At 47.4% G+C, this 13,917-nt stretch overlaps 1 protein-coding gene across 1 annotated transcript in view; it reads left to right on the forward strand.

The window, feature by feature from the left end:
* Positions 1-12,882, forward strand: part of MOV10L1 (Mov10 like RNA helicase 1) — a 102,949-nt gene extending 90,067 nt beyond the window's left edge. The window contains exons 25-29 of the mRNA XM_023734521.1: positions 4,559-4,708; positions 11,053-11,160; positions 11,986-12,123; positions 12,299-12,390; positions 12,708-12,882. Of these exons, the coding sequence (XP_023590289.1) occupies positions 4,559-4,708; positions 11,053-11,160; positions 11,986-12,123; positions 12,299-12,390; positions 12,708-12,717 (498 nt within the window). The 3' untranslated portion in view covers positions 12,718-12,882. The remainder of the gene's footprint in view (positions 1-4,558; positions 4,709-11,052; positions 11,161-11,985; positions 12,124-12,298; positions 12,391-12,707) is intronic.
* The last annotated feature ends 1,035 nt before the right edge of the window (positions 12,883-13,917 follow it).

The following is a 13,917-nucleotide window of genomic DNA, read 5'->3' on the forward strand; positions in this document are numbered from 1 at the left end:
GTCTTTGATCTTCATCAGTAAGTACTTCAAGTCCTCTTCACTTTCAGCAGGCAAGATTGTGTCATTTGCATAACACGGGTTATTAACAAGTGTTTCATATACATATCTATCTATCTATTTATCATATATATGTTTTTTCTTGTTGTTAGGTGCCATCGAGTCAGTTCCAACTCATCGCCACCCTGTGTACAACAGAAACACTGCCTGGTCCTGTGCCATCTTCACAGTCGTTGTTATGCTTGAGCCCATTGTTGCAGCCACTATGTCCATTCATTTCATTGAACGTCTTCCTCTTTTTCACTGACCCTCTACTCTACCAAACATGATGTCCTTCTCTAGGGACTGGTCCCTCCTGATACCATGTCGAAAGTATGTAAGATGAAGTCTCCTCATCCTTGCTTCTAAGGAGCATTCTGGCTGTACTTCTTCCAAGACACATCTATTCGTTCTTCTGGCAGTCCATGGTATATTCAGTATTCTTCACAACACCATAATTCAAAGGCATCAGTTCTTCGGTCTTCCTTATTCATTGTCTAGATTTTGCATGCATATGATACAACTGAAAATACCATGGATTGGGTCAGGCGTACCTTAGTCTTCAAGGTGACATCTTTGTTTTCAACACTTTAAAGAGGTCTTTTGCAGCACATTTGCCCAGTGCAGTGCATCTTTTGATGTATTGACTGCTCCTTCCATGAAGATTGATTGTGGATCCAAGTAAAACTGAAATCTTTGGCAACTTCGGTCTTTTCTCTGTTTATCATGATGTTGCTTATTGGTCCAGTTGTGAGGATTTTTGTTTTATGTTGAGGTGTAATCCATACTGAAGGCTGTAGTCTTTAATCTTCATCAACAAACACTTCAGGTCCTCTTCTCTTTTGGCAAGCAAGGTTGTGTCATCTGCATATTGCAGGTTGTTAACAGCTCTTCCTCCAGTCCTGATGCCGCCTTCTTCATGTAACCCAGCTTCTGGATTATTTGCTCAGCATACAGATTGAATAAGTATGGTGAAAGAATACAACCCTGACGCACACCTTTCCTGATTTTATACCTTGTTCTATGGAACGACTGCTTCTTGGTCGATGTACAGGTTCCGCATGGGCACAATTAAGTGTTCTGGAATTCCCATTCTTTGCAGTATTACCCATAATTTGTTATGATCCACACAGTCGAATGTCTTCACATAATCAGTAAACAGGTCAACATATTTCTGGTATTCTCTGCTTTCAGCCAAGATCCATCTGACATCAGCAATGGTATCCCTCATTCCACATCCTCTTCTGTATCCAGCTTAAATTTCTGGCAGTTCCTTATCAATGTATTGCTGCAATTGCTGTTGAATGATCTTCAGTGAAATTTTACTTGTGTGTGATATTAATGATATTGTTCAGTAATTTCCACATTCTGTGGGATAACCTGTCTTTGGAATGGGCACAAATATGGATCTTTTCCAGTCAGTTGGCCAGGTGGCTGTCTTCCAAATTTCTTGGCATAGACAAGTGAGCGCTTCCAGCACCTCATCCAATTTTTTGAAATATCTCAATTGGTATTCCGTCAATTCCTAGAGCCTTGTTTTTCACCAGTGCCTTCAGTGCATCTTGGACTTCTTCCTTCAGTACCATCGGCTCTTGATCATATGCTGCCTCCTGAAATGGTTGAACGGTGATCAGTTCTTTTTGTTACAGTGACTCTTTGTATTCTTTCCATCTTCTTTTGATGTTTCCTGTGTCATTTAATATTTTCCCTGTAGAATCCTTCAGTATTGCAACTGGAGGCTTGGATTTTTTTCTTCAGTTTCTTTCAGCTTAAGAAATGCTGAGCATTTTCTTCGCTTCTGGTTGTCTAACTCTACGTCTTTACACATTTCATTATAATACTTTGTCTTCTCAAGCTGCCCTTTGAAATCTTCTGTTCAGCTCTTTTACTTCATCATTTCTTCTGTTCACTTTAGCTACTCGACGTTCAAGAGCAAGTTTCAGAGTCTCTTCTGGCATCCATTTTGGTCTTTTCTTTCTTTCCTGTCTTTTTTAATAACTTCTTGCTTTTCTGTATGATGTCCTTGATGTCATCCCACAGCTCATCTGGTCTTCAGTCATTAGTGTTTAATGAGTCATATCTATTCTTGAGATGGTCTCTAAATTCAGGTGGAATACACTCAGGGTCATTCTTTGGTTCTTGTGGTGGTTAAGACTTCAGCTGCTAACCAAAAGGTCAAGAGTTCACATCTACCAGCCGCTCCTTGAAAACCCTGTGGGGCAGTTCTACTCTGTCCTGTAGGGTGTCTGTGAGTTGGAATCAACTGGAACAGCAATGCGTTTGTAGTTCCCCCCTCCCTGGTCCTTTACGGAAGAAGCGTACCAATCCTTGGTCTAGCTGAAAAATCAGCTTTGGATTTATTTATATTGTCTCCTTTTTATTTTGTACTTCGTCCATTTCAGCTTTTAATTCCCCCTTGCTAGTTTCTCTTCATTTATTTTACTGTGGTTTTTATTCCCGTAAGATGAATATATAGTTCCTGTATTTTTCATCCTTTTCATAAGAAGATGCCACGCCTACCCGCTTTCCTTCAATGCAGCGCTGGCTTTCCAGAGTGTCTTATGGGGTGCCCTCCTTGCCACAGCTTTCTAGACACTTGTAATTTCTTCTTTGTTTTATTTTTCGATACAAGGGTGTCTTAGTCATATAGTGCTGCTATAACAGAAATACCACAAGTGGATGGCTTTAGCAAAGAGAAGTTTATTCTCTCACAGTCTGGTAGGCTACAAGTCCAAATTCAAGGTGTCAGCTCCAGGGGAAGTTCTTTCTCTTCTCTGTCGGCTCTGGAGGAAGGTCCTTGTCATCAATCTTCCCTCTGTCTGGGAGCATCTCAGCGCAAGAAACTCAGGTCCAAAGGATGCGCTCTGCTCCTGGTGCTACCTTCTTGGTGGTATGAGGTTCCCATGTGTCTTGCTCACTTCTCTCTTTTATGTCTCAAAACAGATTGGCTTAAGACACTGTCTAATCCTGTAGAACTCATCACTATAACTGCCGCTAATCCATCTTATTACATCATAGTGATAAGAGTTTATGACACATAAGGAGATCACATCAGATGACAAAATGATACACAGTCATACAATACGGAGAATCATGACCCAGCCAAATCGATAATTTGGGGACATAATTCAATCCATGACAAACAGTTACAGAGAAATATTTTTCTTGATTTCCAAGTACCTAAGACTTTTTTGGTCACCTCTTTTTTATTTCTGATTTCATTAGGTTCCGATCAAGAACTATGGCCTGTAAACGCTCTCCTTTAAAAAATGTGTTAAGGTTTTATTTGGGGCCAGGTAGGTGATCAGTTTTGGTGAATGTTCTAAGGACATACCAAAAAAAAATCTGTATCCTGTGGTGGAGGGATGGGGAGTTGCATATATGTTTGTTAAGTAAACTATTTAGTCCATGTCTTAGCTTGTCTGTATCCTTACTCACGTTTTGTCCACTAGTGAGATGAAGAGGGCTGAGGTCTCACACTACAATTTGTACTCAAATTCTCTTTGAGTTTCTAATAAATCTTGCTTTATGCATTTAAATGCTATGTTGTTTCATGCATACAAGCTTATGATTATTTAATCTTCCTCATTATATGTCCTCTCTACTGTGTTGTGTTTGTGGGCTTAAATTCCACCCTGTAATAATACTAATATTGCTGCTACTTTTTTCTTTTTACCTGGTATCTCTTTGCTTTCTATTTTCACTCTTTCTTTATCGTTTTACTTTAGATATATTGTTTAGAAGCAGCTAGATTTTATCTTGACTCCAGTTTGAAAGCCTCTGTTTTCAATGTGGTAAACCAGTCCAGTCTACAGTTATTTGATTTTATTCATTCATCTTTACCTTTCCTCCTTTTCCTTAGTTTTTCTAGTTTGACTGGCTGCTCTTCATGGAATTTTTTTCTTGCCGGTTTAGTTCTGCTATACTTGTCCATCCTATTAACCTTTAAGGAAGGATTTTTCTCTTCCCTAATAGGAATGATCAGGGGAGTGGAGTAAAAGCTGCTGCACCTGGCAGCAAAGGTGTTGGCTGAAAGAGATTCCTTGAGGTGGGGAGAAAGGATGGGGGCTGGAGCGAAGGTAGGCACTGCCTGGCCTGAGGCAGGCCGTCGTGGCAGCATGCTGGACTGACACAGCAGCCCACCTGGCTCTCCGGGCTTGGCTGCAGTGGCCTCTGGTTCCTTCTGTAGCATGCCATGCCCTGCCCTGCCGCCTCCTGCTTTCTGCCAGGCCGTCCCGCTTGCCCTTCAGCTCCGCCCTAGCCCTCCCACCCTGAGCTTTCGGCTCCCCAGCGAGGGTCTCTTGTGACCAGGCGTCCTCTTGTGCAGCACTTCATGCAGCTGGGATTAAATCACAGTGAGTTCATGGCAGTTGCCCCGCTAGGATAGGAGAATCGGGGTTCTCCCTGTCTTACTTACCAGTGCATTCCTAGCACCTACTTTAGTTAGGCCCTTAATAGACTTTTGCTGAGCAAATGCAGGTTTGTGATGTGTGCCATTCTCTTCTCTCGCTCATGAACTTAGGGCAGTGAAGCACGTGAAGGTAGAAGTCCATCATGGTTCAACCCTGCTGAAGCTGTTCAAGTCATGCGCTACTGCTGCCTGCTCTCCCGGAGCCTCTCGAGCCAGGTGTCAGCAAACGACATCGGCGTCATCACGCCCTACCGGAAGCAGGTATGGTCCTGCTTATGCAGAGAGCCTCATCCTCTGCGGCCGCTGCGTCCACTTCTCTGGTTCATACCATCCCATAGCGGGCCCCATCCTGTGATGCACAGAAATACGTGCTTGTAAAGGGCAGCAGGTCTGTAAGAGAAGTGGGTACCACATTCAAGTGATGGGCTCAGTCAGGGTCAGCCGACTCCAGCCCACAGGCTAGTCCAGCCAGATACCTGTGTGTGACAGCCATGAGCCCAGAACAGCCTTTACATTTGTAAGTGGTTACATTTAAAGTGTTTATGTAAGGACCTGCATAACATCCTTGGTTTTCCTTTAGACTCGGAAAGCCTAAAATATTATCTGGCCCTTTAAGAAAAAGTGTGGCGAACCCGGCTCTAAGGAGGCATTACTGGTATTTTGGATGGGACAGTTCTTATTTTTGTACAACACTCCCATACAACTATAGGACAGTTAGATCTCCTGGCCCCAAAGTGCCAAGTCCCCGTAACGTGCTCCATTCACTGTGACTACCAGAAACCCTGCCCTGGAGATGCTGGGAGGGGAGCTGGTGTACCTCCCGTAGTGAACAGATATCGCTCGGTCATTGAGCATTTATCTGTTTCTGTGGTATACCACCAAGTATCTGGAGGAACTCCTCAAAAAAGCAGAGCAAAGGTTGATCAGATAAATAATGATAGTAGGTAACATTTATCAAGCATACACTGACGTGCCATGCACTGTGCTGAGCCCTTCAAAACCATTGTCTTTTTTTTTTTTCTGAAGTTGAGACTATGTGAGATGAGGACTTAGCTCCCCCAGTGGTAAGGAGGAGATTACGAGGCTTACCACACTGCTAAGCCAGTTTTATGAATACAAAGAATACACTCCCTGCAATGTAAACTGTAGAGTTGTCCCGTTCTTTTCCACACACTGAGCTGCATAGGCTCTTGGAGTCTCTGAGTTTAAATATATTCAGTACTATCACTTATCTGAGTCCTGCAGCTAATCGTTACTCAAGTTGGTTTTCCATATTTTAGCCTTCCCCAACAATTGACCAACTTATCTCTCTCTTCTTTGCTTACTGCTTTTTTTTTTTTTTTTAAGATTCTTTTTTATAAGAGATTCTTTCAGTTGTCAGTGAGTGAAGACAATTAATCCTTGGCCTCGGGAATAAAAACGTTGCTAACAGGTGTCATTTCTTTCAGTCTGAAGGACTTCTTTAGTATTTCTTGCAAGGCAAGGTCTTCCAGCCTTCCCTTATTTGGGAATGTCTTTTTCATCTGCATTTCAAAGGATAGTTATGTTGGTTATAGAATTCTTGGTTGACATTTTTTGGGATTTTGTTTTCTTTCAACACTTTAAATATGTCATCCCACTGCCTCTTGGCTTCCCGCATTTCAGATGAGAAGTCAGCTGTTGATCATATGATGATTTGTTTTTCCTCTTGCTGCTTTCAAGATTTTGTCTTTGGCTTTAAACAGTTTTCTGATGTGGATCTCTGTATTTATCCTACTTAGGGTTTGTTGAGCTTCATGTATTAATTTTTTTCATCAAATTTGGGGAGTTTTCAGCCATTGTTTCTTCAAATATTTTTTCTGCTCTCTTTTTCTTTCTCTTCTCTCTTTCTGGGACTTCCTTACATGTATGCTGGTGCCCCTGATGTTCCATAGGTCTCTGGCTCTGTTCATTTTTCTTCAGTCTGTTTTCTTTCTGTTCTTCAGTTTGGATAATTTCTATTGATCTGTCTTTTAAGTTCACTGGGTTTTTTTTCTGCCATATTGAATCTACTGTTGAGGCCCTCTGGTGGATTTTTCAGTTCAATTCTTGTATTTGATATATGTAATTCTATCTCCTTACTGGAGCTCTAGTGCTGTAGTGGTTAAGAGCTCAGCTGCTAACTATAAGGGTCAGCAGCTCAAAGCCACCAGCTGCTCCATGGAAACTCTATGGGGCAGTTCTGCTCGAGTTAGGAACCAACTCAACGGCACCTAACAACAACAGTCTCCTTACTGGGAATCTATCTGTTAACTTGTTGGTGTTACACTTTAATTCTTCTAACATGGCTTTCTTTAGTTCTTGGAACATATTTATAATAGCTGCTTCAACGTCGTTGCTACACCCAGCCTCTGGAAATACTGCGAGGTGTTTCTGTTACGCTTTTTTCCTGAGTATGGGTCACACTTCCCTGTTTCTTTGCATGTCTCATAATTTTTTGTTAAAAGTGGGTATATTAGATAATAGATAGTAGCAACTTCAGATTCTGATTCCCTCCTGAAGATTGTTGTTGCTGTTTTATTTCTGTTTGTTTCTTTGTTTAGTAACTTGCCTGTGCTAAGTCTGTGAAATCCATCTTTCCTGTAGTGTGTGGCAGCTGATGTCTCTGCTCAGTTTTACTGTTTTATTTCATGTTTTAGTCTGGCTCCCCTGGGGTCGCCCCTGTGTCTGTGTAGCTTAGTAGTTAACCAATGAGGAACAGAGGTTGTGTTCAGACAACCTGAGCCAGCAAGGCTGCCACTCTCTGTGTGGGGCAGGGGTGCACCGTCACAGTTGAGGCTGTTACTGAGTCTTCCCTGGCTTCCTTTTCCTCTGGACCCTTTCATGTCTCCTCTGCACATGCATGCAGCCTTGGCCAGGAAGTGCTTGTCACGGCTACAGCCACAGGCTGGCACACAGTCACTCCGCCCTGTTTGCTGCCTCTGACATCACCACGTCCACGGACACCAGCCCGGGCCTGGGCGTTGCCTGCCATTCCGGACGGAGCAGGCCCCCTTCGCCTGCGGCAGGGAAGCCACTGGTCCTCTGTCCTGCCCTATCCCGGCAATTGTTTGCCTGTGGGGGGGCCTGTCCCGCTAAGCTGTGGTTTTCTAGGGACCAAACTCTTAGCACCTCGTCTAGCACAGGTCAGACCTAGGAGCTCAGAAGTGAATGAGTCGCTCATCTGCCAAGAGAAGTTTCACGAGTTTTTTCCTTATTGCATTTTACTTACCTGCTCCCCTCTCTGCTGGTGAGTACTAGGTTGTTCCTGAGTGCTCCTTGTTGCAGACACCTCCTCGCACCCACGTGCAGGAGTTGCTCTAGGGCAGGTTCTGAGGGAGCGTTGCTGGCTGACGGGGGACACACGTTTTTGTTGTCACCAGGTGCACTCCAGGCAGTTCATGGTCCCCACCCTCCAGCAGTGTCCCCATGGCTCTGCGAGGGTCACAGCCCCACTGCAGGGTAAGGGGCACAGTGGGGTTCCCTCAAGTCATTGGTGATTTGAGAATTTTTTCGTATGTTCTTAGTCATTTCTTGAAATTTTCCTTAAATTGCCCGTTCAGATCTACTGCCCATTTTTAACTGATCTTGAGCATGTTTTTTTCCTCATCAGTCTGTGGTTCCCAGTATGTATTTTGGGCAACGGTTCCTTGGTGGTTGTATGTGTTACAGAAATCATCTTCACTGTGCATTGTTTATTTGCTTACTTATATGTAATGTATATGTTTTTAATTTTATTGTAATCAAATATATAAATAACTCCCTTTATGGTTTGTGATTTTTGTTTCTTAGCTAAGAAATCCTTCCCTATCTTGAGAGCATGAAATATTTCCTCACTTTTCTCCTGGAAGTTTGATGTGATTCCAGTTCTTACGGTGTGCAGTCCGTGTTCCCACCCCTCTCACTGAGCACCCTTCTCTTTCTGAGTGATGCTGTCTGTTGGTGAGTCTTCCAGGTGCTGCTCTGTGCAGCGGCTGTCCATGTGTCCTTGGCAGCAGCACATCTGAGTCATTGACCAGACTTCAGGACACACGTACATCAGGGACAGGGAGCCCCCGGCAGGGGCTCTTCTGACCCAGCCTGGCTGTTCTTGGCTTTACCTTCTTTCTCATGAAGTTTAGGAATTCCACCTTTATTCCAAAATTATATATACTTTTTTTTTCCTTCTCTTTGGGGCTGATTCAGCAACATGTCTTGCTGGTTTATTTGCTTCTTGGCATGTTTCAGGGTTTGTGTTTCTTCTGAGATTCATCCTTAGAAGTTCTTTCAACAAAAGTGTATGAACGGCAGATCATCTTAGAAGTTGTCTAAAAAGTGTATGTATTCACCACTTGATCTCGCATTTTCCCTCAGCTTTGAAGGTGTTGCCCTCTTGTCTTCTAGCATATGCTTGGTAAGATATCTGCTTTCTGCCTAAATTTCATTTATCTTTGTGTCTTTTTGTCACAGCCTGTAACATTTCCTCTCTGTTCTTGACATTGTATAGTCTAAGCACAGATCACTGAGATGTGGTCTCTCCATCCCACTGGGTACTCAACCAGCATGGGTTTGGACCTCCTCGTGACTGCGGTTCTGGGCAGCATCTGGGCCTCCCACCACTCTCCCATGTTGGCCACGCTCCCCGCTCCCATGTCTCTGAACTACTTTCTCGGGGAGCCTGTCTCTGTCTGGACACCTTCTGGATAACATTCCTCAGCGTCATCTTCCCCTTCACTAAGTCTCCTTCTGAGCATGATCAAGCATCTTTCCCATCCACTGAGTTCTGTTTCAGTTACCGTACTCTTTTTGCCAAGATTTCAGAATTGTTTTGTTTTTTCAAATGAACATAGCCTGTTCTTGCTTATGGGCATTATTCTTTCTTTGTCTCTGAAGATGTTAAACATACTTATTTCAAAGTCCTTTCTGCATTGCTCTATTATTTTCATTTCTTCAGGAGCAAGTTCTCTTTTTGTTGCATTAGAGGTAAATAGCTGCCGTTGAGTTGACTCCAGCTAATGCGGCCTTATGAACAACAGAACAAAACATTGCCCAGTCTTGTCATCCTCATCATCACGGGCATGTTCAAGTCCATCATTGCGGCTGTTGGGCCAGTCCATCTCACTGAGGGTCTTCCTTGCCCTCACTGGCCCTCTAGTTTACCAAACATGATGTTGTCCCCTTCTAGTGATTGATCTCTCCTGATGAAATGTCCAAAGCAAGCAAGTAGGACAATGTTCTGTTGTGATCCATAGGGTTTTCATCAGCTAATTTTCAGAAGTAGATCACCAGGCCTTTCTTCCTAGTCTGTCTTAGTCTGGAGGCTCTGCTGAAACCTGCCCACCGTGGGTGGCCCTGCGGGTTTTTTTTTTTTATATTTTATTGTACTTCAGGTGAAGGCTTACAGAACAAATAGTTTCTCATGAAACAGTAGTACACATGTTGTTTTATGACAATGGTTAACAACCCCACAACATATTAACCCTCTAAATTCTCAACCTTTTTTTTTTCTTTTTTTTTTGGTGAAAATACACGTTGCCGAAGATACACCGTTTCAAAAGCTGCGGGTTTTTGAAATACCGGTGGCATAAGCCTCCAGCACCCTAGCAACATGCCATCCACCAAAGTGCAACACACTGACAGATGGGGGTGGACTTTCGAGTTAATTGGCTGCGTTTTCACAGCAGTAGTTTCCTTGGCGTGCTTTCCTTTTTGTGGTTCTTGTACCACCAGCCCACAGCCCTCGTTTCCAGGCTTTTTCTGTCATTGTCACTCATGCCTTTGGGGTACTGGGTCCCCTAAAGAGAGGCCTTTGTTGCCTCGACTCCTTGGGGCATGCCCTGCTGGCCTTAGCGGGCCCTTTGGGTCCCGGAGCCTGACGGGCAGTGGCCACCGTACCCAAAGGTGTCCTTGTCTTGGGCCACAGCGGCAGCACGTGTCCCCCGGTTCCTTAGCGCACGCGGGTCCTCCCTCCCAGTTCCTTAGCGCACGCGGGCCCTCCCTCCCGGTTCCTTAGCGCACGCGGGTCCTCCCTCCCGGTTGCTTAGCGCACGCGGGTCCTCCCTCCCCGTTCCTTAGCGCACGCGGGTCCTCCCTCCCCGTTCCTTAGCGCACGCGGGTCCTCCCTCCCCGTTCCTTAGCTCACGCGGGTCGTCCGTCCCCGTTCCTTAGCGCACGCGGGTCGTCCGTCCCCGTTCCTTAGCGCACGCGGGTCCTCCCTCCCCGTTCCTTAGCGCACGCGGGTCCTCCGTCCCCGTTCCTTAGCGCACGCGGGTCCTCCCTCCCCGTTCCTTAGCTCACGCGGGTCCTCCCTCCCCGTTCCTTAGCGCACGCGGGTCGTCAGTCCCCGTTGCTTAGCGCACGCGGGTCCTCCCTCCTTGTTCTGTGCCGGTGGGAAGAGGGAAACTCTCCGCCTGAGCTGCTGCTCCCCTGACGCGTCTGGACGGATGTTTGTGTTCTAATCGACGACTTTGATGAGTTTTGATACAGAATTTTGATAAGAGATTGATGAAGTCTACAAAATTTAAAAATAATGTTGCACATTTGTTAATATTTTATTTACACTGTGATATGTAAAGAAGTGGCTAGATTTGTAAAATGTTATGGTTAACTTTTTAAAATCTGTTTTAAAGGTGGAGAAAATCAAAATTCTTTTGCGGACTGTAGATCTGACGGATGTGAAGGTCGGATCAGTCGAGGAGTTCCAGGGACAGGAGTACCTGGTTGTCATCATCTCAACCGTAGGTGTAGATGACCCCTGGTTCAGCGGGGCCAGCCCTGGTTCCACGGGGCGAGCCTTGGTTCAGGGGGGTGATGCCTCGTTTTAGTGGGGCGACCCCTGGTTTTAGTGGGGGAACCAGTGTGTGCTTTGAAGTCATTTACTCTGAAGTGTGTTCTTAGCACCTTCAGAATGAAATGGCAGCGACTGATCAGGGATGCAGTTGCAGGGTGGTGACTTCTGGGCCCCAGCAGTCAGCCAGGCAGTGACTATCAAAAGTTCTTTTAAAAAAAAAAAAAAAAAAAAAAAACTCAAAGACCAGGAAACAAAAAAGTAAAGAAACAGAACCCAGAAAGAAATGGTAAATGCCTGGGAGGAGGGTCAGGATGTCGGAAGGAAAGGGGGCTGCAGCGTTAGCAAGGAAGAGAAGGAGGGGGAGCAAGGCATGCAGGCTGGTGCCGGGAGGGGCTGCCACTGCCCGCCTGAAACCAAGGGCATGCTTAAAACGCCACTTTGGATTCCCACGTGTTCTTTATTAAGCTGTGTATGTTAATGGAAGGGGAGTTAGAAAATTCAGGTAAGAAAAAGCAAGTAAAATCATCTAAAACCCCACCACCCAGCGACAGCCCACCCCAGTTGCACTTGGGGGGCCTCCCTCGGGGGGTATTTCCCTGAGTGCAGACGCTGAGCCTTGAGGGGGACGACAGGTGTGCGCACTGTGTCCCTCTCTTTAACCAAAAACGGGCTTACACATCTGTTTAATGTTGCTAAACATTTAATCTATCAAGCATTTCTTTCTATGCCAAAAATTAAGATACCCTTTTTTATTCATCTTTGTGTTTTTTAGGTGCGATCAAATGAAAACCGATTTGAAGATGATAGGTTTTTTTTGGGTTTCTTGTCCAACTCAAAAAGATTCACCGTTGCAATCACCCGACCTAAAGCCTTGTTGATAGTGCTGGGGAACCCCTATGTCCTTGTCAGAGTGAGTCTGCGCGGCTCTGTGTGGCTGAGGTCTGCAGGGAGGGCGGCACGGAGGGAAGGAGCTGGGTCCCCAGGCAGCGACCCACAGCTGATGCCAGGGCGCGGGCTCAAGAGGCGGGTGCTCTCCACGCAGAACGCGTGCGCCACCTGCCTGTGCGCCTCCCCCTCTTCCACAGGACCCCTGTTTTGGTGCTTTGCTGGAATACAGCGTCACAAATGGTGTTTACACAGGATGCAACCTCCCTCCCGAACTGCAGTCGCTGCAGAGGTGAGCCGCTGTGGTCCTCTCCTGAAGGACTCACCCTGCCCCTCACCCCGCCCTTGCACCCACCCACCTCTCACTAGGGGAGCAGGGCCTGGACCCCCATACCCCACACCCCCCACCAGCACAACCCACCCCCCGCCACCTGCCACAGCTGTCCTGCCCCCAACGCCACAGCCCCACCGTTGCCCCACACAGCTTAACATGAGCACAGCTGTGCCCTGTGGACGTGACGGTGGCAAGAAGTGGGTCTCTGCCATCCTGCGGGGATCGCTGTGTGTGTGCCCGGTCCCCTCACTGGCTGTTTGCTTTCCCACCTGCAGCTGTGACTAGACGCGGCCCTGCGCCCAGCCCAGCAGGAACAGTCAGGAGTCCCTTCTGTAGATGAGGACTGGCTGCTGCGCCGTGTCCCGGTGGAGTGGAGACACTGTGGCCCCCGTGACCTTCCTGTCTCTGCGGGGCGTACACCTGCTCCTGTCACGCGGTCACCTCCCTGATAAAGGCTCAAGTGGGTCTCCGCAGCATCCTTCTACCACAATGGGGCACCGGGTGTCCGTGGGCATCGGAGTGTGCGCTCACGAGGACAACCCTACCCCTGCACGTCTCCAGCTAGGAGTGGGGGGGCACTGGGGCCTGCTTGTCATAGCCGTGGTGGGCTCTAAGGGGGCCGGTCCGTGAGCAGGGCCTGCAGGCGGTCGCCGACGGCCTGTCCGTGGTACCCAGAGACCAGGGCAGAGGTGGTCAGGGGCACGTGCCTGCGTCAGGGTCAGCGAGCTGCTCGGTGAGGCAGGTGGAGAAGCCAGAAGGGGCTGACCCAGCCTGGGCAGGACCAGAACTGACTTGCTCTGAGCTCTGCAAGACTGCTGTCCACACCACCAAGTCCACAGCTGTGGGACACAGCACAGCAGCCACCCTCCCCCGGGCCCCAGACCCCAGACCCCAGACTCCAGACCCCGGACCCCAGACCCTGGATCCCCAGCCTCCCCCCCCTAGGCCTCTGGGCCCCGTCTCTCGTGCAGAGCCTGCTCTGAGGTGCAGGTGGCTGCCCTGAACTCAAATGGGCCCCAGCCTAGATTCGGGCCTGACTAAGCTGACGTCCCCACCGTGGCCTCACATGGGGCTGGGAGCAGAGAGGGTACATCTGTGGAAATCAAGGTCACAGAGGACCAAAATCATTCAGCCTGTCAGTGTGGCAGGAACTGAGGTGGTCCCACCTTGGGCACTGTTGGTGGCCCAAGAGACTAGGTCTCTAGTGGAAGGGCCACTCCTGGCACACATGGGCCCCTGCAGTTCCTGAAAACCTCCCTGGGAGTTGGGGGGTCCAGGCGCTGGACTCCAGGAGCACTGGGGAACAGGCAGGCAGGCTGGGGGCAAGGGTCTCATCAAGGCCCTGCAGTGACAGGCCAAGGGCATGCCCACGGCCACCGACAGAGAAGATGAGGTGCTGCCTGGGGACAGGCTCCTGCCTGGGAGTGGGGCAGGGGTCCCAGGCTACCTCCCAGGCCTTGGCAGGCTTTCCAGAAGCTTCTGCAG

This window comes from Trichechus manatus, unplaced genomic scaffold, assembly GCF_000243295.1.
Source record: "Trichechus manatus latirostris isolate Lorelei unplaced genomic scaffold, TriManLat1.0 scaffold00069, whole genome shotgun sequence".
Lineage (NCBI taxonomy): Eukaryota > Metazoa > Chordata > Mammalia > Sirenia > Trichechidae > Trichechus > Trichechus manatus.